General features: G+C 32.3%; 1 protein-coding gene across 2 annotated transcripts; it reads right to left on the bottom strand.

The window, feature by feature from the left end:
* Window positions 1-696: 696 nt before the first annotated feature.
* LOC114185721 (myosin-6-like) lies at window positions 697-17568 on the bottom strand. 2 transcript variants are annotated; one of them, XM_028073600.2, is made up of 39 exons: window positions 17123-17568; window positions 15212-15340; window positions 14794-14937; window positions 14512-14657; window positions 14270-14429; window positions 14085-14143; window positions 13830-13989; window positions 13386-13535; window positions 13167-13303; window positions 12941-13087; window positions 12740-12841; window positions 12339-12396; window positions 10914-11015; window positions 9799-9836; window positions 9593-9719; window positions 9308-9478; window positions 9097-9228; window positions 8869-8978; window positions 8735-8795; window positions 8282-8459; window positions 7975-8180; window positions 7728-7847; window positions 7006-7104; window positions 6497-6709; window positions 6231-6370; window positions 5942-6056; window positions 5811-5855; window positions 5645-5725; window positions 5382-5552; window positions 3707-3862; window positions 3432-3620; window positions 3114-3239; window positions 2930-3000; window positions 2712-2811; window positions 2533-2589; window positions 2066-2122; window positions 1566-1646; window positions 1395-1477; window positions 697-1218 (listed from the first exon to the last, which is right to left on the bottom strand). In XM_028073600.2, exons 1-39 carry the CDS (start codon window positions 17123-17125, stop codon window positions 1104-1106), a joined length of 4539 nt encoding a protein of 1512 aa, XP_027929401.1. In that variant the 5' UTR covers window positions 17126-17568; the 3' UTR covers window positions 697-1103. The 2 variants fall into 2 exon arrangements, with proteins under 2 accessions (XP_027929401.1, XP_027929410.1); XM_028073609.2 differs by lacking the exons at window positions 14270-14429; window positions 14512-14657; window positions 14794-14937; window positions 15212-15340; window positions 17123-17568 and having other exon boundaries at window positions 14072-14129.
* Window positions 17569-23372: the final 5804 nt, after the last annotated feature.

The raw sequence follows: 23372 nt of genomic DNA, 5'->3' as shown, positions 1-23372 counted from the left end.
ACTCAACCATTTTCCTTCAAAATCTGGACCACAGTTTTATGGGAAAAATTCAAACTCCACTCTCAATCTTTACATAATTTTGTTTGCATGGTTGACAAGTTTTAGCGTACTTGGCTCTTTTGGAATACAGAATATTATACATGCCTGAAAGTGAAGACAAATTTTACATATTTTGTGTGCCCACATCTTAAAGCCTGAAATTGAGTTATCTTTTAGTTAAACCCATTTGTTCATTTTTATTTCCAAACCACATTTTCACTTTTTTAGGTCATGATTTGATCATATTTAGTTTGGTAAGGTACGAAGCCCTAATTGGTGTCAAATTTGTAATCCCAAAGGTTCCATCCCAAACACTAGCTAAAAGACAAATAAAATAATGGAAGGACAATTTCAAATAGTTGATTTTAACGTGAGATGGACAAAAATATCCACATAGATATGTGAATAACAAAACACACAAAAAAATAAAGCTTTAAAAATAAAGCACAAGTACAGTTTGAAGTACTCTTCAATAACAGCTATAGTCCAGTTAGGCAACTTTTCGTCAGAAAGTACAAAAAAGAGGCTATTTAGTACATTTAATGATGCATGGTGGTCACTAACCTCTTTTTACATGTAAGATATATGACGTAGTAAATGTCACCTCCAGAAGTTACTAGTAACGTGACACTTTGATGCTAGAGTTCAGAGTATAGGTACACTAACATGCAAGTGTTTCTATATGACAAAGTCAAAAATTATAGTGAGCTTGGCCCCACAGAACATAAGAGTGAAACTGCTTCAATTGATCAGAAGGACAAGGAAAGAGGTAAAAAGGGAAAATACAAGGCAAGCTAACTGATGCTAAAAATATCCCTTGCCCCTATTAACAATAACATTTTACAATTGAATGCTTAACAAAAGAATGAAAAAATAACTTTACAGAATGCAGGGATATGGCCAAAAGGGTGTGAAGTTTTTCTTTTTTTTTTCTCTTTCTTTCTGGTGTAGAGAGAATAATAGAATGGCATTTACAACCAACAATGGCAAGGACCAACAACTGATTTTGTTGTCAGGCTTGAGAAGAGAAATTTAGAAGGAAGTATACACTAAGTTTTGTACACCTACTCATTCAAAAATTGGAAGGCTGGATTTTCAAGAAGCTCATCCGCTGGTTTCATGTCTGAGAAGTCCTTCTCTTGCAGTGATGTAGAAAGATCATCAACTGAGAAGGGGATGCTGTAAAGAAGCAAAAACCGTTTGTTGAACATATAAGATATTTCTTGTGAATACAAATTTATTAATTTATTTTACCTTCTTATTTTGATTATCCAATATAATCAGAAGATCATATTTCCCACTACATAGTTCTGTATTCTAATGGCAAAAGTACATGTTATTAAAAGAGCTCTCACCTAGAACTGTCATCCAACAAGAAAGAATCACTCTGAGCGTTGTTGGAGTCTTCAGCCATTAACATCCTCATGCTTGAAAGCACCTGGAGGAAGATTTGAGAGCATTAGTCAAGTATGTACAACTTCAGCAATGACTTTTGCTGTTATTGGAAAATATACACACAAACTTACATCTGGAGATACACTTCGAGTATTGTAGTTACCATCCCAGTAAAGTGTACATATTCTGTATAGCTGTTGGACACTCAAGATCTGGAGAAGCAAAAGATAAGGGGGAGAAAAATGTAAAGGAAAAGACATCAAAGAAACATATACACTATAAAAGACATTTGACAGTTTATCAGCAAAAAAAAAAAATGCTTTTGAGACCATGCACATATCAATATCCCTAGTCTCCTTTATCCACCCCTTACAACAACTGAATGAAAACATGCGTCTGAATTTCAGTCCTAGAAGTAACTTCATTCACTCCCCAGGTTGAACAAACTAACAACCTGGGCAAGCATGTCAACAACTACTAGAAGAAACAAACAGTGAATCCATAGACAGGCCATGGGTTAGGTGCTTGCATCTCCAAAGTTTTTTACAAAAAAGACTCCATAGAGAATTATGTTGATAGAGATACAGGCCTCATTCACTCACACGGAAGTTTGAGATGGATAAAGACTTACAGGACATAAATCGTTGATGATTTCATCGTAGGAAATCCTGTACTTCTGATGAATAACCTGTATATAAACATAGACAAGAATTAAACAAGATGGGAATAATTAAGACAAATTTAAATCTATATGATTAAGTCTCCAAAGGGATTTGTTGGGGGATGATTTTCTTTCTAGAACCAATATAAGAAGCATTTTTTACTAATACAGTAGTTACTTCAAACATGGAAAAGAATTTAGACATAATATTGATCTAAAAGTAAAAGCAGATGTCTTCTGTCCGTTATTTTTGCTAGATTTATCCTGTTACTAAAACTAATCATTTCAAGAAACGTCCAGATTTTTTTTATACGGTAAAAACAAAAGAAACTGCAACAGAGAATCATCATTTACCATCAAAAGAATGAACCACCGGCAAAATGTGAGCACATTGAAACCATGAAAAGGTTCTAAATAATCAAACGGTAAACTCTTACCAAGAATCCAACAGCCTGTCTTATGTGCTTAAGTTCATCCCATGATGACCCTGCATACTGCAAGTTTGTGCTCAAGGCAATTAGTTGGAGCTTTTACTAAAATGTGTACAGCAGTTCAAAAGGACGTGGAAACAATAACTTGAGATAAACACATTACGGTTAAAGAAAAAACAATTTACCTCTTCCTTTGCTTGGCAGCACCACAGCTCTAATTCAGCTAATCCAGCTTTCACATATTCCCCGTTGCTGAATGTGCAACAATCACGTCGAAGAAGAAGACTGTAATCATTTGAGAAAAAGAGGTCTTATTAGCCTTTCCACATTTCAAGGGGAAAAAAAAAAACAATCATGATGCAAAAAGAAAATGTGCTAATAGATGTACGCAAAAACTACTTACCTATTGAAAAGTTGCACATTAATATATGAGAATGTCTGACTGAAGATCTTTTGAATAAGAACTGGTGGCACCTGAAACAGAAAAGGAATATACCACATTTTAGAAATTTTCAGAAATGAAATGTAGGTGTCTAACAGAGGTAAGTGCTCAGTAATCAGAAGTTAATAGAGATTTATCTTCGTACAAAGTTCTCTTTCAATGTACAGAGGAGGGTATTTAGGGATTCAATAGTACTCTGCCAGTGAACCATTGGGGAATCTTTAGCTGAGGATCGGCTAGAACGTAACCCTCCCTTTGATGTTCTTGGTGCCTACATATCAACATGAGATTTGCATAAGGAACATGAAGAATGAAAAATATACAACAAAGATAATATTAGGCCCATAATCATTGGGAATTTCTAGAAAATGTATCTGGTAAACAATTATAACTACATGAACTAGATATATACGTTGTCCAGTAAACTTGAGTTGGAACAATTGATAAATAGATTTCAGCACACCTGGATGCATAATGCAAGGACCGCAGTTAAATCCTTCTTCAAATTATCCCGAATGATGCCATATATTTTCTCCAAATAGGCTGTCAACTGTTGCTTAAAAAGCAAGGCAGGATACTTAGCTTCTACCTTGCGCACAACATCGGATGGAGGGGCAGCAAGGTTGGCAGAAGAAGGGGATGAAAGAAAACTCTGCAATTTACCCTTGAATTAATCATTATAACATTCAAGTGTGAGATGAAAATCAGTTAACATACAATTTAAGAAATATTCATTACCATAGTCATTCTTCCAAAGAGAGATGTTGGATTAGGTGGTTTTCTAACTGGGGTAGCATTTGTTGAACTCCCAGATTTAAGACTTTGTTCAAGTAAAAACAATAACGCAGATGTATTCGACAGCCAATAGGCCATATGATCATTTCCATCTTGATTCTGTATCGTAAAAGAGAGAGTAAGAAAGAAGAAAGTCAACAATTTACTTTTGAAGAGTGCTCTAACACTTTTGTTAACAAAAACACAACTAATATTGAATATCACAAAATTAAATTCACACCATTTAACATTACAGTACCCACAAAATAATTTATTGCTCCATGAACAATACAAACAGGTTCATAAAGACACAAAGTCTACAAAGAAATGGAGGGAAGGATGACTACAACAATAAACCATGAAACTACCAAAGCAGCATTCAAGTCTGCTTATGTATTACTTCTTACCCCAGTAATTTCACAAAAAACATTATCCTGGAACGAGAATCAAACTAAAAAACGAGACACTCCCTCCTCCAATACAATAGTTGTTAACTGATAATGAACATTACATTTCACTAGACTGCTGTAACAGGTGTAAGGAGTGAGGAAAATGTGACGTCTAATGCAGTTAGAGAAAAAGTACACATAGTTAATGACTCACAACAAAGGGGAATAAGAAAAAGCACTAGACAGAAGAGAGAGAATATAAGGCTGAAGGATTATTTGTTTGGGGCATGTTGGAGGTGAACCTTCTCTTTGAATTCATATTCTGCTCTCCCTATCTCTGGACCTACTTTTTTCTAATTCTCAGGTGATCATTGCTGAATTTCATCAACCACTTGGAGCGCATTTAGTTCATATCTTTCATACTATTTCCTTATTTCATTGTATTGGACTTGGATACTATCTACTTTTCGTAGCTCAATATTAAACTATTTCGTTGAGGGTTTATACTGTTCCAACTGCATATTGAATAATTTTTGTAATAGACCACATTAGAATAATCAGCATAATTATGATGTGCAGTGAGAATCTAAAAGAGACTAATCATGTGATTTAAGTTTTCCCTAAGCTGCATTAATCCATGAAACACCCTCAGCAGGATGAAGAGTTGATGACAAAACAAAATCTTTTTGGTATAAGTATGATTTTTCTCACTAGAAAGCACTTGCTTTCCCTGGATTCAAGTTTTCAATTTTGGATTATCTAGCTGAAGCTTTTTAGTACCCAGAAATATCCAGTTTAAAGCATTAATAAAACATATACGATTAAAATGACTTTTCAAATCTTAAATCGATTAGAGATATGACTAAAATTATATGAGTGGATTCCAATTTTACCTTACAAATCAGTTTTGTAAGATTGACTTAAATTTAAAGTCCACTAAGATGCTATCAATTTATCTCAATGAAGTTTGTTGGACCTATTATGTCAACCGTATTAGACTCCCCTCTTTCTCATGCTTGAAATGTTAAATTATAGAATACAAGTAGATGCAAATCTTACTTTACAGTTTAGCTTTGTGATATTGAGTTAAACTTAAAATTTATTTTTTAAGAGTTTCATATTAATTAGTTAGTTTTATTGGTTATGGAAGAAAGAAAGAGTCCTCCATTTTGTGGTAATGGATAATCTACAGCACATATCGGCACATATTATCTTATAAAATATAATTTAGAATAATGTAATTACACTACCTCAATTTCAGAACCAATCATTTGAATCAGGCGATCAAATACACTGGTTCTTTCAGCTTCAAAAGATTTCCAGTGGAGAAGACATTTGTAAATGGTGAATGCAGCAATGGGTTTTCCATGACTGAAGCCAATATTTTTCATAACACAGTTAACAAGCGAATCAACACTCTCCTACAGTAAACAAGAGTTTAACTTGAGAATGATTTTTTGCATGAAATACCATGACAACAAACAGAATTAAATTCCTGATTTTAAGTACATACATGTTGTCGTTCAATGTAAGATCTCCTTAGTTTGAAGTCAGATTCTGTACCAAATTGTTTCACAGGCGTGACATATGTATCCTGCAAAGGTCGCTCAATTTATACTCCATTGGAAACAGTCAAGTGTTACAGAAGGCACACGAAAACAGTTGTAAAGAATACTTACAACAACTTTCTCCTCTTCTGCCACATGGTGACCATTTTCTAATTTCTGCGTAAAAAAATGTAATCATTTCATTAGATGTATATTTAGATTGAGAGCATGAGAACTTGTATACGTTAGCTACAACAAATTACCACGTCCACTGGGGAAGACAGGTGTTCTGCTATTGTTTTCACAGATGAGTTTAGTAGTGATTGCTTCTGAAGAATATGGTTTGCAGATTCCATGTCTATGAATTTCTCTTCAAGCCTATAAACAATAATTAAAGAAAAAAAAATGGCCATGATGATAGAAATCTTGTTACAGCAAATAGAGTACGAATGACAACCTTTACACTCAGGAGACAAAAAAAGGGTTCAAAACATCAAAGGATGTCAATTAGATATTTATCTTAAATCAACAAAGTTTAATCACAAATACAACCTTTGCATAGCAGTCTTCAACTGAATTACTTTTGATTCCGCATCCAAAGCTTGCTTTAACCTTTCTTCGCCAATTTTGCTAGCCTCTTCGTACTTTTTTTCTGTTTCATCAATTTTCTTTTCCAGTGAACTCACCATGTTCTGTAACAGAATTCACGAAGTACTATCTTAATAATACAATATGACAATATATCTTCCACAAAATGTATCAATATACAAATACTTTCTTGAAATGAAGCACAAATATCCATGTCATAACCACTTTACCTTGAGTTTCTCATTCTCACCACTGAGCTTCTCCAACAAAGCATGGTCAATAACTGGAATCTCCTGTATAACGGGAGCTCTCTCTGCTGCTACTTTTGTAGCCTCTTTCTCCTTTTCAAGAAGTAACTTAGTTTCTTTAAACTGAAGTTGCATCTCTTGCAAAGCAGATTGTAATCTTTGGTTTTCTTGAGCTTTTGCTTCTTCCATGTCAACCTATGCGTAATAATGCAGGCTTAAGAAGCTTTTCAAGATACTAACTAAATGATGTTTATCAATGTCATACATCTTTCTCAGAAAATGCAGAAAAAAGCTCCTTCTCATCAATTACACAAATTAATTTCACTCCAGTATGAAAAGTTTCTAAGTATTGCTACGGTGCTAAAAAGCACACTACAATATTTTGCTCTTACTAATTGGACAGGGTTAATTCATGCAACTTAAAATTGCTGGTTGACCACATTAAAGTTGCTTGAGTTAGCAGTTGGTACGAAAAATCCATAGTATATTACCCTCAAACGTTTTTCCAGCTGCAACCTTAACGTAAGGTCTTCAACTTGCTTTTCAAGCTTACTTTTGGCAGCTTGGAGAGCTCCAGTTTCTCTTGCAGCCTGCATAAAATTAAAAATCTCAATCACTATAAATTATCAAGGTCGTCAACCAGACGTTATCCATATTATAGATAAAATGGACCAAAGCGAAGTGGGATATTATTGTTTGTAGGCATAGAGTAGTGAAAATGAGAAATTTGCAGTGGAGGTAAAACCTCTGCTTGGAGTATAATTAATGTAGCTTTACAATGTTGCTACATGAAGTGAAAATTTCGTGCAGGCTAATGAAGTTTTGTACAGTACTACAATGATTATGGGTTAGCTTGGAATGTGATGAGAGAACCATAAAAAAGCTTTCATGTACAAGTCAATTCTACATATCAAAACTCAACATTTTTTTTGTCTGACTGTGACTCAAAAGTAGTAAAAATACTGCCTAGTAGTAGTAATTACTTGCTACTTAAAGAACATTATACTACAAATTCTAAAGGGCATAGGCCGCTAACCAATTTTCAATAGATCTATGAATTCACTGAAATCTAAATTCAATTTCCGTAATAACTATTATCCTGGATCCTATCAGTTGTATGATATTTATGAGCTCGCAAGTCACGACTTTCAATTTTCAAACATATTTTCATACATGGATTCAAAGGATTAAGGAGAAAAACATAAGTACATACCATCTTGAGCTTTCGCAACTCTTGCCTAGCAACTTTTCCTCTCCATGCACATTGTGTTGTAATTGCTGCTTTCTTTAGTTCGGTGAAATGAAGTTGTGCCAAGTATTTCTGGCAGTGGCTCTACAATGCACAATCATCAGTGTTGGGAATAACATACTATTTGAACCCAAAGTAAAAGTGCCAAGCTCAGTAACAATGATTTTGCAATAGAATCCATGACCAGAAATAGTAAAAGTGCTCAAAATACCTGAATGACAATTGCTGCTTTAGTCCTCCTTCTAAAGTATAGCTCACAACGAGCAGCCATTCCCCGCATACCCGTCTGGATAGTGACAGCAGTAGCATGCAAATCATTGTATGCCTTCCTAGCAATATGCATGCGGAAGCACCTCTGAATCACCAAACTAGAAGCCTCCTGCCGCATTCCCTCATACACTTGCCGAGCAAGTTGTCCTGCAGTCAGTACAAAGAAAGTCATCATACTTCACAAAGCACAAAATTTCTTCCCAAATCCAACCTGTGAGCTAATATTTCAATAAGCAATGAGCAAATACCTCTGCATGCAGCTTGAATCCTCAAAGCCGACAGACGAAGCAATATGAAACTTCGGCGTGACAAATATGAACGAACTTTTCTCTGAATAATGCTTGCTGACCTTCCTAAGATTTCACTTCTACGGGTATCTAGTTCTGCCATCTGACCAGCTCGAAGAAACACCTTTGTCTTACCAATCTGTAGCAATAAACAATACCACTAAATTAGCTAATACGTATCACCAGTATGCAATTATCTAATGCAATGGTGGATATCATTACAGTGAGTACAGATGAGCATTAATAGCAATTCATTTTTGTATATGCTTGACAAACACATGCCTTAGTGATCATTCCTAAACCTAAACTACACCTTCCAAATTTACTGGCAATATAATGGTAGTAGGAGTCAATTACACATGGGAGAAAAAGACTCCCATAGGATAAAAGATTCTCTCACATAGTAATAGTTACCTGACAACCTTCAAGTCCAATATTCTTTAGAATCCTCTTGCAAGCAGTGACCTCATCAGAACTAAAAGGAAAAATACAAAAAAGGTAAGCACTTTCAGAATAATGACTAATAAAAAGGATGCCGATTCAGATACCTTCCATCCAATGCTTCAGGTGCAAGAAGACTAAATCGATCCACAAATTCATCAAAGGTTTTTCTTGTAGGATACCCGGCACAACTTATCCTAATTGCCTCCATAACTCCCTACAACCAGACGAACTATGCTAATAAGCATAAACTTGCACGATATCAGGTTTAACTTCTATTACAGTACAAGACATATCATGCTAAAAGTAAATCAATAAAATACTAGCAGTCTTACCCCACAACGTAGTTGCAGCAAAACATTTTTATTCTCAAAAATTGCTGGCTTGAGAAGATTATTGGGTTTTACACAACGAATGTAGTGTGGCTCAGTGGAACTGAGAGTTTCAAGTAAAGATTGCAATTGTTGCTGCAAGACATATGAAGTGTTTTCTCAAACACATAGGTTAGGCAAGAAAGACAAATCAGTTGGTTTCCTAATAACCAACCTTAAATCGTGAGCCAATGGAGGAGAACTTTGATTGTTTTGAAGATTCCTCAGGTGAAGGAGGAAACAAACCCGATACAAAGGGGCATTTTGAAGCACAGAGAAGTGCTTGGTGCTCTGCAACGACATAATCTTTGTTCTTGTCGAGGAAAAATTCAGTTTGATAAGTGACCTACAAATTACAGATTAAATCACATACAGCATTCCAGCATGTTTAAATTATAAATGTATCTTCTTTATTTACTTATTATATCTGAATGAAAAAATAACAATATAACCAACTTACATCTCCAGCATAATGGCAAATTGTAAAGTCACTACGTGATAATTTAGGCTTGCTAAACCTTTTATGGTTTTTGAAGGTCTGATACAGCTTTTGGGCAAAAGTTTCATGTGTTGATCTAGGAAACATACTGCATAGAACAAAAACACAGCTATCAGAGCCTCAGTAAAAACAACAGATAGAATATGGGCTATCAGCATAAAATATACCAAGCTTCATCCAGAAGAGCAATAATGCCACCAGGTTTCTGCAAATGAATAAAAGATAATTCAAGACTCAAAATAAATTTCTAACTGTAAATAATAAATTCACTAATAGCAACCTGCACAAATACAACTACGATATCAGTGTGCTAACAGAAGCAATGGCAAAATAATGCATTGATAAAGTACATGATATTTTTCTATGTAAGGGATGCAAAATAAGGTCAATTTGGGTGAACTCAACTAGCAGTGATCATTTCAAGGTAATTAGATTTACCTTTTCTATTTCATTAAAAATTCAACCTAGTCCCTAAAACGACAGAAAAATCACATTCAATGTTTTCATTCACTTAACCCCCATAAACAAAACATTCTTCCTTTCATGTCTCTCATTTGCTTTCAGGGCAAATTTTCAAGCAGCTTCTTTCCACATCAACTTATTTTCAAAATGATTCCCCCAATGTAGTGCTTCTTTCTCTATAACCTTGATTTGTATGTCCACCCACCGATGTTCTAACGACAACACCTCGCTTATGCTCCACAAACCTATTAATTAGATTTACTAATAGCTTATGCTCCACAAAACTATTAGTTAAAGCTTCCAGCATTATGTATAATAATAATTAGATTTACTAAAGCAGAGTATACCATTCAGGGACACTTCAATCAGTTATACCAACTATATAATTTAATCCACCTAAATTGACTCCCGAGGATTACATTTTTTTTTTTTTATATCACTTTGAATGATATATGTAAGAAAACTAGATCAAGCAACCTATGCTATGTCATGATATTTTATTTTCACTTAAGCTAGTACTAGTTCACATCTCACATAACTGATATTTGTTGTTATTCAGTTTAACTACTGTTTAGAATGTTGTGACCAATATAGCAACAGAAACATCACAGCCAATTTTAAGACAAAAGCTCGATATGCCTCAACCAATGAAAATACACTACTGCACCGTCTGTCAATAAGCCAATTTAATTTACCAATTATATGTCTGTCCGCCACCACATTTAATATATAATCTTTAACCGAAATAAATGAATATCTTTGACTTAACCAAGCAACCTACAAGAGACCAAGCCAAGGATTGAAGAGTCAGAAAGGAAACCTTTTCAATGAGATCCAGAATATCTTGATTGTCCACAAATTCAATGTAACTCCAATCAATTTCCTCCTTTTTGTATTCTTCTTGCTCCATTTTGAAAACATGCTGCAGAAAAAAATATATTTGGGCGTTACAAGAGCATGAAAGTAAATTAAAAGAGAGAGATTATTGTTTGTTTCTTTTAGAAATTGGATTTTAAGCCTAATTCAAACTTACAAAACTGACTTATATAATAAAGTTTGCATCCAGTTATATACTATAATTTAGTGAAATCTTTAGTTGATGTAGAATCCCCAACACATACAACCATACCAAGGACTAAATATTTGTGTTTAGTTTGATAGCAAGTGGCACTATCTAATATTATCTTAGGGATTAAATATGTTTATAGTCCCTAAACTTGGACGCGAAATTGGACTTCATCCTTGTCCCCAACTTTAATACGTTTTGATCTCAAAACTTTAAAAATGAATGAATATAGTCATCTTAACACAATGACATTAGATTTTGTATACGTGTTAAACATTGTTCTAGAATGCATTTAAGCTAGAATGTGTCAAACGATGTAAACAACTTAGTTTAAAATGTCACTTGACAAGTCAAAAAATTTAATGAAATTAGATTAGAAACACTATATTTATTCATTTTTAAGTTTGAGGACCAAACTGTATAAAAGTTAAGGGACTGAAAACTAGGGGTGGCAAAACCAACCAATCTAGCTTGTTTTGGCCCAGCCCACCCTTGGCCTGTAAAACCAAGCCGGGCCGGCTGGACCGCCACCAAAAAACGGGCTAGAAACTGCAATCAGCCGCGCACAAGGCGGGGTGGTGAGGCTGGCAGGCTGGCACACCACTGTTTTTTTCTTTTTCAAATTTGTTTGCATATACATATAAATAAATATTTAAAGTATATTTAATCGTATAAATATTTTCTAAGCTTTTAATTGATTAATTAATATTTTTAATTGGATAAATTAAATTAGTATTGCATATTTACATTTTTATAAAAATATAATATAGAAAATTTAATCTTTTTAATTTTTAATTTAAAAAAATTAAAATAAAACAGGTTAGCGGGCCAAAGGTGAGCTAGCGCACCTTTAGCCTGCCAAATTTATCAGGCTAGGCGAGCCAGACCAAAATGGGCTGGCAAATTGAAAATTTCATCCCAACCCGTCCCGTTTTGATGGGCTAGCCCACAAGCCACAACCCATTTTAACACATGAAAACAAATTTAACCCTCATCTCAAAATCTAAACTTTAAGTCTAACTCAAATTCACAAACTAACTCATACGACAAGTTTTGCACTCACTTATATACTATAATTGATGAGATCTCTAATTGATATAAGATTTCCAACAATTTAAAATATACAAGCAAAAGGTATTCTCAATTATAAAGAAAAAGATATCTCTTTCAACAACAAACCTGATTAAAATGTTGCTGGAGCTTTTCATTGGTCAAATTAATACAAAATTGCTCAAAACTGCACATACACATAACAACCAGTCATAACATACAGAATCAGCATTTTTACAATAAAACTATAAGAAAGGAATAAAAAAGGAACGACATTTCCTGAAAATTTAGTTCAACAGCAAACCAAAATAACAAATGGATTTATCACAAACATTGCTACTACAAAACAAGTTTATAATGAACCAAGGATGGACTCAATGGCATCACAAATTCAATCTAGCATCTTACAATGTGAAAACTAGTGGAGGAGAACATCAGACTCCCAAACAATCTATAAGTTTCTTGGACAGAGTGTTCCCATGAAAACTCACAGATGTTAATTACACAACAAAAGTGCGCCAATTACAAACCTGTTAGTCTTGAAACTCTCAAAACCATAAATATCCAGCACACCAATTAAGGATTTTGACTCAGGATCCTGCCCGATAGAATTATTAATTTTATCAACCAACCTACAGAATCAAGACAGAAAATTAAAGAAACAGATTAACATGGTAACTGTAACAAAGTTCAAAAATATATATTTTTAGGGAATCTTCTTACAGGCTTACCAGTCAAACAATCGTGAGTACACAATCTTAGCCAAGGCATCTCGACTGAGTGCAGCAGCTTCTGGATCCAGCCATTTCGTAATTGTTTCATCTCGAGTAACAATTACACGTTTGCAAAGAGAATCTTCAAGTGCCTTTACATCACACCTGAATAAAAATTATGAGTCAAGGTCAAAAGGTGAAATGCAAAATCTTGAAATAATGCAAGTGCACAATGCTTTCTCACATGAAAAGCTCAGCAGCAGTCTTCAGATGGAACCAAGATTTTTCATCTCTGGGCTCAGATGAGTCTATCTCCTTCCCTTTCTTAAATTCAATGTTCCCAAGATGTAAAATTGCTGCGACAACTTTAAAAATTGCATCCTAAAGAGCAGTGGGGGAATTGAATCATAGGTCAAGCTTTAAGAAACTGAAAACAATCATAAAAAAGATCTCTATAAAATACCTGCTCCTCGGAACTTATTCCAACAATATCCATTGCTCTCCTTGTATCCCTATATTCCTTAGATTCATCAAGCCCCTCTAACTCAAAGCAATTTGATTGATTCAGATAATGAAACATTCTTGGATCTCCTAATTTGTACTTTTTAACATCCTGTCAGAAAGAGAGGACCAGATAATAAGAAGTAACAAAATAAAAAAAGAGCTGAGCACAAACATACCTATAAATAACTTTGAAAACATTTTGCCAATGCAAACACATATCTTACAACAACAAAAAAACCATAAATGAGCATACATAATTATTATGAGTGTTAAGTAAATCAGCTCTTATGTTCTATCAAAGTCCTCTATAAGTCAATTTCCAGACAGTTTTTTCTAATGGTAATTTACTTACAATTATATTGAATCCAGAAACAAATTAATTTTAAAAAAATAGCTTCAGTACCTCAGGAGGTGCAGCACAGAGCATGTAGAAACAATGATAGTTCCTCTCTGGATCTGACACCTGGCAAACACGTGATCTTTCAAGCAGATAAGTCCTGATAGCAGCCCCTGAAATTCTTCCCCTCTGGTCAAATTGAATCTCCACAAACTTACCAAAACGACTGCAGAAGTCACAGATGAGAAAATAAAATAAGACACGATAGCAAGATAATTGCAATATAACTACATAAGCAGAAAACTTACTATTATTTCCCACCTTGAATTATTGTTCCTAACCGTCTTCGCATTGCCAAAGGCTTCTAGAACAGGATTGGACTGCAAATCAATGAAGGGAAAACATAAGGGTAAAGTTGAATGAACAGAATTTAGGATTGTAAGAAATTTAGATGCAGAAAAAAGGTTAACAAGATAAATCAGCTTTGTAAATGTCAATTCTCTTACCTCCAGGACCTTTTGCTCGATAGTTCTACCTTCAGCAGCAGCAGCTCTCCCACCCATGTAAGCAAGATACCTCATGAGTAGCTTGGTACTTTCTGTTTTACCAGCCCCACTTTCACCACTAACCAATATTGATTGGCTGATTCCCTCATTTATCATAAGCCTAAATAAATACACAATAATTAGAGTAGTCAGACTCCAAAACTATTAGCATGATCCTTCTGCAGGAAAGATATGAAAACTACCTATATGCTGCATCTGCAACAGCAAAGGGATGCGGACTTAGCTCACCAAAAGCTGCTCCTTTATATTGGGCCATCATGTGGCTGTCATATAAATGAGGGAGCTTTATGAAAGGGTTCACAGCAATCAATATATTCCCAGTGTAAGTCTGGAAGCAAAAAATTAGTCAGCACTTCTCGATATGGTACGAAAGTATTTAGATACTAACAAATGCGAAATAAAGGAAACTATTCCCCCCATGCAACAGACACACACTTTGAAGAGTTGGAAACTGTAATGCATACATAAATTTCATTTATATCATATCTTGATCTCAGATTATCCAGCACTCCAGGTTCATGCAGGTATGCAAGCTTTGTCATATCATCCACGCCACTTGGTGGAACTTCAGTATCTTTATGATAGATACTAGAAGCTTCAACAACAACCTGCAAATTTCAAGACAAAAGAAGGTGCGTTGAAATTTCGCAAATTTAGGATTAAATTAAAAATGTATATCTATCATAAAAATGCAAGACAAGAACAGACAGTTTAAAACGTTCAATAAGGCACATATCTTCATTACACTATGCTTCAAAGATTTGAACCAGTTATTCATGTTTGAGAAATCAAAGCACTCAAAGTAAAAAGGACAAGTTTCCAAGAACATGAAAAAGCATTATTGAGGATTAGCTTTTAGCAAATATAACAAAGTACACTCACCGTCTTCCCTGAAGAACAAAGGACTTTAATTGCATCTCCTTTAACCTCCAAGACCTCACCATCTATCCAAGCCACATCAGGATCCTCCATCCAAATCTGGGACCCAACTATAGGATTGGCAGTAGCAGCCTACAAGGAAGAGTATCACAACTTAACTGTACTAACTACACAGAATTAAGTACCTATCAAATAATAGTTTACACATAATCAAACAACTAGAGTGAGACTCAAACTGTGGGTAAAAGGAAATATAAATCTTAAATTCCCCACAGTTGAAATATAAGTCTACACATGCAAACTAGAAAAGGTAATACAACATAACTGCTAGTTTATTACAAAAATGTAAGGGTTCGCTGTTGTGAGCAAATATGTTTTTAGCTTCATTTTCTATTTTTACAAATATCACCTTGTTTTCACTTTGCTTCCTGTTTCCAATGTTTGCAAAGGAAAGTGCAAGTGTAAAAAAAACAACCTTTTTTCCATAATTTTGCATTAAAAAATAAAAAATGGAGTAAACAATAAAAATGTTATTTTATTTTATATTTGGTAGTACACAAGAAACATTTTCTCAAACCAAACATCCCCTGACTACTGAAAAGACTACTGATATTCTAGTTCTTCCTCAAAGTTCATCTGCGTATCATAGCTTATCTAGTTGCATATACAACAAGCAAGGATTCAAGTCAAAGGAGAAGCAAAAGAGAGTAACTTTTTCATTATTGAAGGATTTGACATGAATTTTTTTCATTTGCATGAATTGTAAACTTCAAACCAAACATGCGCTTAACTACTTTCTTTTGTGGAATAGTATCTGTGAAATTTTAACTACAATTTCAGCAGTAGAGAATAACAAATTCAATGAAGGAGGTCAATCAAAGTTGCTTCACTAACAGCAATATTAAAAGCATGTTGCAACGTAATTAGAAGAAAACATATGCGCAACTACTATTGAACTCAATATCGATACTGACCAAAATATAAAACAACGCTAGTGAAATAGATGACAAACAAGCTAAAGATTCATGGATTAGTCAAGCTTCTCAGATAATAAGGAAGGAAACACTAAACAATTTTTATTAACTGAAAAATTAGTAACTCAGGAAACACTAAAAAACTACTATCACCCAATTAACTTTATTGATTGAAAATATCAACCAAGGAGGATAATAAGCAATAGCTACACCGCACAAATAGTAACAAACATAGGAAAGGAAATAAACTAGTCCTCCTCATTCACGCAGACATGCACATTAACCCATTAACTACGCTGCTTTGAAGTGAAGCACCTACATTGTCATAATAACGTCAGATCTATTCGATTAAGTTTCCTCAACACAAAATACAGTAATGTTTTATTATAATTTTGAACCAAATTCAAAACAATCATTGCAAAATCATCTAAGTCAATCAATGATACATTGCAACAAATATAATAATAGCAATTTTGCAGTACTTAGTTCAGAACAGAGGATTCAGAAGACAGCATTCACAATAGGCTTATTTTTCCCTACAAGTCCAGTTAAAATAACAGAAAATTGAAATAAATTATGATCTTCCCAGATTTAGACCTTGTGGCGTCATGTTTCTTCAAAGAACAAAATTAACATAAAAAAAAATATCCGCCATAGAATTGGACTCCTACAATGTCTGCTGGCAAAAACAACACATTCATAAAAAACTAGAAGTAATCGGTTCTAAGTAAAAGAATCGCCCAAACCTACTTTCTATGCTATAGCAGATCAGTCCACTAACAGAGAAAAACAAGAACCCCAATTTCATTAACAAAGAAGAAAGAAAGAAAACAATCTCATTTCAACAAAGTGAGTTTCACGGCACTGAAAGCGAATGGAGGACTTGAAATTGACTCCACCAAGACACCAGACAAAATTCAAATAAATGAGAAATGAGTACCATTTCTGAGAGAGATCGGATCAAAATCTCAGCTTGCAACCGGATCTACTGCCAACAGAGCCAACGACTACTCCACCTATCAAAATGAAAGATCTTGCCCCTCCCCCTTCACCACCACTTCCACAAAAAGACGCGCTTTGCAACTCCAAATGCAGAAAAAAATATATCTATATATAAATAGTATATTTACATATATGTCAAGTGAAAGACAATGCGGAGAAAAAGAAAAAACGAGTGAAGCTTAAAACCCTTCAACAAGACCAAAACTTTTGAAGAAGAGATTAAGCCCTGGTCTGCTGCGTTCAACGGCAGACCTTGCTTTGGTTATGGGTTTTATGTTATGCTGTGTTGTGTTGTTTACACTCTCTGTTTGTAATTTGTATTCTCTTCTTTTTGTTGGCTTTAAGGGCAAATAAGTTTATAGTAAAAAACAACAAAGAAGATGACGATGATGTTGGTGACATTTGTATTCAGAAGCACAGCATCGTAGGTAAATGAAATGTTTGCCAATGTGGGGGCATTTCGTAATTGCCCCTGGATGTTGGTATGAATTACGGTACCTTTGACAAACAAACGTTATTGTGTGAATGATACATTATAAAATCAAAATATTTGAGGCGCCTATCTCGGTCGCCAATATCTTCGGATGCCGGTTTAGTGGCCTCAATCCTCTTCTTTTGTCCTTACTTGCATGGATTTTCTTTTCTTTTTCTTTCCTCTAGCAGTAAAAATTTCCAATTTTTTGTGTTGCGTTGGACTAAATCAGATTAAATTTGGTGCAGAAGAAGTGATGGAATAAAAGGGTTATACTAAAAATTGTTTCTTTTTATCGACATTGATGGGTACAAGTGAAAACTATTTGTTTCTTTTAAGAGTTCTAATCATTACTAATCATGGTAATGATTAAGAGAAATTCTACATTCAAGGTTTTGAATGATATATTATTTAATCTATTATGAATGTTAAGTCCATAAATTCTAAGAATTCACATTGGAGTTGAAACAGTATGACATCATTAATGCAAGACTCCAACTTAATTATATATTTTAAACTGCATTAGCAACTTGATAATATATATATATATATATATAAATTTTGTTAAACTGTAACGTGTAAATTAATAAAATTAGATAAAGTTATAACACCAAACTAATTCTTTGACTCATTTGTCATTTTATCTATATTGAAGATCTTTGTTGACAGAAGAAAAAGACCTTTGAACAGTATGTGGGAATTTAAGAGGTAGAAAGAGCAAAATTTGGGTGGTTGAGTCACACCGAAGACAGGTTCAAACCAGATGGAGTTGTTCTCTAATTTTATATCAGATCAACTTTCAGTGTAGTAAGTAGTTTGAAATTATCTGAACAAAAATTCAGAAAATAATAAGTGGCTTCGTTCAACAACTGTTGCTTCCTATTTTCTTTGGATCTTACTTCTATTTTAATGCAGTATGAATGTGTTTTTTTTTTATGTTCAGCATCTTTTCACGTACTTTTAAAGGTTATATTTAAAATAAAAATACACCGAACTAAAAGTAAAATGAATATCGAACTATTAAAGTACTGGGTACAGTGTGGGTTTATTAGAAATAGTTGATTTATTTAAAGTGATAAAAATGATATTATAAAGATGTGTAATTACAACGACTCATATTAATTTTTTTTTTTAAGGTTAATTATGTTTTTAGTTCCTGAATTTTGATTTAAAATTGAAATTCGTCATTGGCCTAAATTTTGGTCCTTAAACTTTAAAAATAAATTAATATAGTCCTTTTAACTCAACTTTGTTAACTTTTTTTTTTAGGTTTCGAACGCAGTTCTCAGTAAATATTGGAGTTGTTTATGTCGTTTGACACATTCTCGGCTCAATATTTACTGAGAAATGTATTCGAAACCTAAAAAAGAGTTAACAAAATTGGGTTAAAATGATTATATTCATTCATTTTTAAAGTTTAAGGACCAAAACTTATTAAAGTTTTGACCAATGACGAATTCCAATTTTGGATCAAAGTTCAGGAACTAAAAACATATTTAACCCTTATTTTTTAATATGTAAAAACGTTTTTTGACCCTAATAAACCACTCTAGGACCAAACTCTTTTTTTTTTTATAAAAAAGGAAAAAGAAAGAATAACTCACATGACAGGAGTTACTTTGTTAAAATATTTTATAAATAATTTATTTGTGAAGTGTAGATAGTCTTACAGATAATTATTAATTGTTAATTATTTTGAATTAGTGACAATAATTGCTTTTTATTTTTCACAAAAAAAAAACTAACTATTAGTATTAATTAAGTGAAACATATATCATCACTTACCCTTTGGTTGAAGCCAACAAAATTAAGACTTAGATTTGAGTTTTATGATGTATGTTAAGAAAAAATTAACTTCATAAGTAAAGCTATTTAAAGTAAATTAAGAAGTCATTTTTAATAGGAAAATTGACAAAAGTATGTTGCAGAAATTAAAGATAAAAATAATAAAGATAATAAAATGTTTTATTAAACATTTAACCTAAACATGAAATGCCTTCACAATACAAGGGTATATTGGAACACGCATTCGCTCACAAGAGTGTTGCTTCTCAGTGAATTGCTTAATTTAAAATTACCCTTTTATTTAAATACTTCAAATAAATGGAACTAAACAAAAAGTTAATCAATAACAAAGCAAAATCTTGCATAAAAAAAGTAAAAGTTTTGGACAAATGTAGTGAGGTTGAGAACCAAAATTTGGGGCAGAACTAATGTTTATAAATCAAATTAAACGGTAGTAGTGATTTTAAGAACCAACTTGATTTATAATTATTAATGTTAAAAGATCAGAAGTAATTTAGATTTAACTATATTTTGAGGTTATTACCATTTTATTTGCTATCTTACTTTATTTTTGCCAAATTGATACCTTGAATCACATCACATGGTACCCTCATAAATATGACGTTAACATTTTAGTAAATATTAAATAGCAAGTTAATGGACAATAATTATGTAACTAAGATAAGTAGAATATCCCATTTGTGAAAATGTATTTAATAGAGACTAAGTCTACACAATGATCATAAAAATAAATAAAAAAACTACAATTGTGATTAAATATCTGCTTACAATTGGATTAATTAATTGATGATTGTATAGAGTAAAAAAATGCAAAATGTAAATAATCAAATATATGTTTTAGAGCAATGTTTGCTTAAAATATGTAAAAGTAAAAAAAAAATAAAGAATAAATAAGAAAGAAAATAAATATATATCTTCTCGTTCTCCTGTATTTTATTTGTCAATATTTTTTTTTCTCATTTCTATTGAATTTATCCTCAATTTTTATTTAACAATCTCTCTTTGAATAATTATGCATTAAAAATTGAATTTGTGATATTGATTATAATAATGATCGATAGATGTTTATTGTTGGACTAAAAATTATAACTATTAGTTAGAATATAACTTTTTTTTTAAAAACGTAATAATCCAAACACAATATCGATTGTAATTCAATTTATTTGACCTTCGTTACATAATAATTGGTGTCATCTCCGACAAATTAAACTATCTAACCATATTTTGCACTAAATTGGATGTGTTTTATGTGAATGTAAGAATGTATTTATAATTAGGATTATTCAAATAATTATTATCATAAATAGATACAACATTCTAATTGTATCGTTAATAATCTTTATCTTAATATTTAGCCGTGTTATATATAAATATATACAACAACTTACATTTTTTAACGTTATTCTTAGTGCAAATGCTTTCTCATTCCCCATAAGACTTAATGAAGAATCATCGAGATTGTATTATGTCACCATTGCATGCCCAACATTAAGTCAAATATTAAGTTTTTTAACGATTATCTCAATGTCTTAATTCGCAAGAAACTAGTAAGAAATTATCTTAATTTAATCTCGAGCTCATGTCACAAATAGGGATGTCAACGGGGCGGGTAGGGTACGGGTAGTAGCTCCCCCGTACCTTATTCGCTGGATAAATATTCGTCTTGTATCCGTATCCATATCCGTCGGATATCTGTTATACGTGTACCCGTCTATTTTTTTCATATCCGCGGGTATCCACAGGTACCCGCAAATATTTACAAAATTATTAAAAAAATAAACATTTAATAATAAATTCAAATAAAATAAAATATGTCATAAGTTTTAATTAAAGTTCAAACAAACTCAAGTTCATACAAGTCCAAATAATTATAAAAATAAATATAAAATAACGTTCAACATAATGGAAATTCTTTAATTAATGTTTTGATCAACAAACACACTTTTTTCGATTGATTCCTGAAAAAAAAATCAAATAATAAATCATAACTGCCACGTGCCAGATATTCTTATTTTGATTCCATCATTTGACAAGAAACATATCATAAACGTCACTGTCTTTTATGTATATGTCCAATTTTAAAGAAAAAAGAAAAAAAGAAGAATGTCAAGAGATACAAATATTTTTGACATACCTAATCACATATCTTTAGATTAATATCTATAGCATGACAAAATATATTGGTAAACGTATTTATTTCCTCTTTAAATATTAAATGGTTTAATTTCAAAAACTAATATTTGGTTTCCATTTAAATATATACCCTTATGTCTCTATGTGAACCTTGATATCAAAATACAGTAACATTTTTCAATATTACTTATTTACTATCAAGTCTTATGGGGAATGAGAACAGTTATTGGCAGTATCTCACTTCATAAATTAATTCGTTGCAGTGTAATTTTTTTGTCGTATTTATTATTCTCTCCTTTCACATTTAATATTATATAATATGCTTCTTAGTTTTGTTTTTTTTTTTACAATAATATGCTTCTCAATTATTACTAAGTAAATTACAAGCTGAATCGTAATAAATTTCACGTTAGAGAATTTATTGTATTTGTACAAGAAATAAATGTCCGATTCCTAAAATGTTAATTATGGACTTCCCAATATTATTTTTTTTTTCATATCAAAATAAATTTATTTAAAAAAACCAAATTCGCCATAACGTTGCCATAAAAAAATGGAATATTTGGGGTAACGTGTGGCCAAGCGACAACGTGTTTTAAAAAACTCAGAAAAATGCTTACAAATATTTAATGTTTGTTTGGCCATATGGTATGAACATGCATCCGGAATTAATGTAGCAAAATTCATAAATTAGACGATGCTCATGATCCTTTTTTTTTTCTATTTCGTAAGAACAAAAGAAGAAAATATTGAACTTCTTTAGTTATTTTTCTTAACATCTATGAAAAATAGAAAACCATGACGTAAAGTAAACATAACCTTTGTACCAAAAACTAAAAACAACAAGACTGAAAAGTTGAAGTCAATTGATATTTTTAACTTATTTCTTAGATTGTACGGAGAATATTATTTACAAAAAATGTGAAGCAAAATCGTAGTCATTAACATTTATTTAATTTCCTGTGTTCATTCTTTAAAATGTGTGTTCTTCTGTATTTATTGGTGTGCTGCTTTTTCAAACCACACTCAATGATACGTACCTTCTTCGTTCACTGTTGATGCTTTCTCTCACAAATTATGATTTTCATTTTTTTTTCGAGTCCTATTTTGCTATAGATTGTACGTATTTGTTAGAAGGCTCCAATTACGTGTTCAAATACTTCAAATAGTATGTTTCAAGGATCATAACATTTGTATCATTTCGCTTATGCAGCTATTGTTTTCACAAATAACAATAAAAAGAGTATAAACTTATTATTTTCCAATTACACCACGTTTGATAATTGTGTTTTCTTCTTTTGGTTGTTTTCCATTTGATGCAGTGGAAGGAAAGATCAAATTCTTTCTCTCTCTCTCTTGTTCCACATTTTTATTATAATAAACACCTCACTTGATTTATATCCCATGATTTTGGGTCAAGCCAGAATAAAGTAAGGAGAAAACTTCTATAAGAATTTTTTTTATTTTGTGATTAATTTAGTTTCTAATTTTAAAAATACATGAATTTAATTATTTTAACTAAATTTTGTTAAATATATTTGACGTTTCAAGCACGTTATGATAATATTTAAGTTATTTGACATATTTTTCTTTAATATTAACTTAAATGTTATTATGAGATGTGTTTAAACATCAAATAAACTTAACAAAACTTAGTTAAAAAGACTAAATTCAAGTATTTTAAAAGTTTAAAAAATAAATAGGACCAAAATTTCGAAAATGGATTAATTTTAATTTTTATTCAAAGTTAAGGAAAAAAAATATATTTAACCCCTTT

This window comes from Vigna unguiculata, chromosome 1 (genome assembly GCF_037176805.1).
Source record: "Vigna unguiculata cultivar grain cowpea cultivar isolate G323 ecotype 2 chromosome 1, ASM3717680v1, whole genome shotgun sequence".
NCBI classification, from domain to species: domain Eukaryota; kingdom Viridiplantae; phylum Streptophyta; class Magnoliopsida; order Fabales; family Fabaceae; genus Vigna; species Vigna unguiculata.
This window is presented reverse-complemented; position numbering and strand designations above follow the sequence as displayed.

Excerpts from the sequence above, each read along its gene's own strand:
- LOC114185721 (XM_028073600.2), bottom strand. Across the intron at positions 9,479-9,592 it reads TTTGCCATTATGCTGGAGAT|GTCACTTATCAAACTGAATT; the intron begins GTAAGTTGGTTA and ends TGTAATTTGTAG. Across the intron at positions 8,979-9,096 it reads TGCTGCAACTACGTTGTGGG|GGAGTTATGGAGGCAATTAG; the intron begins GTAAGACTGCTA and ends GTCTGGTTGTAG.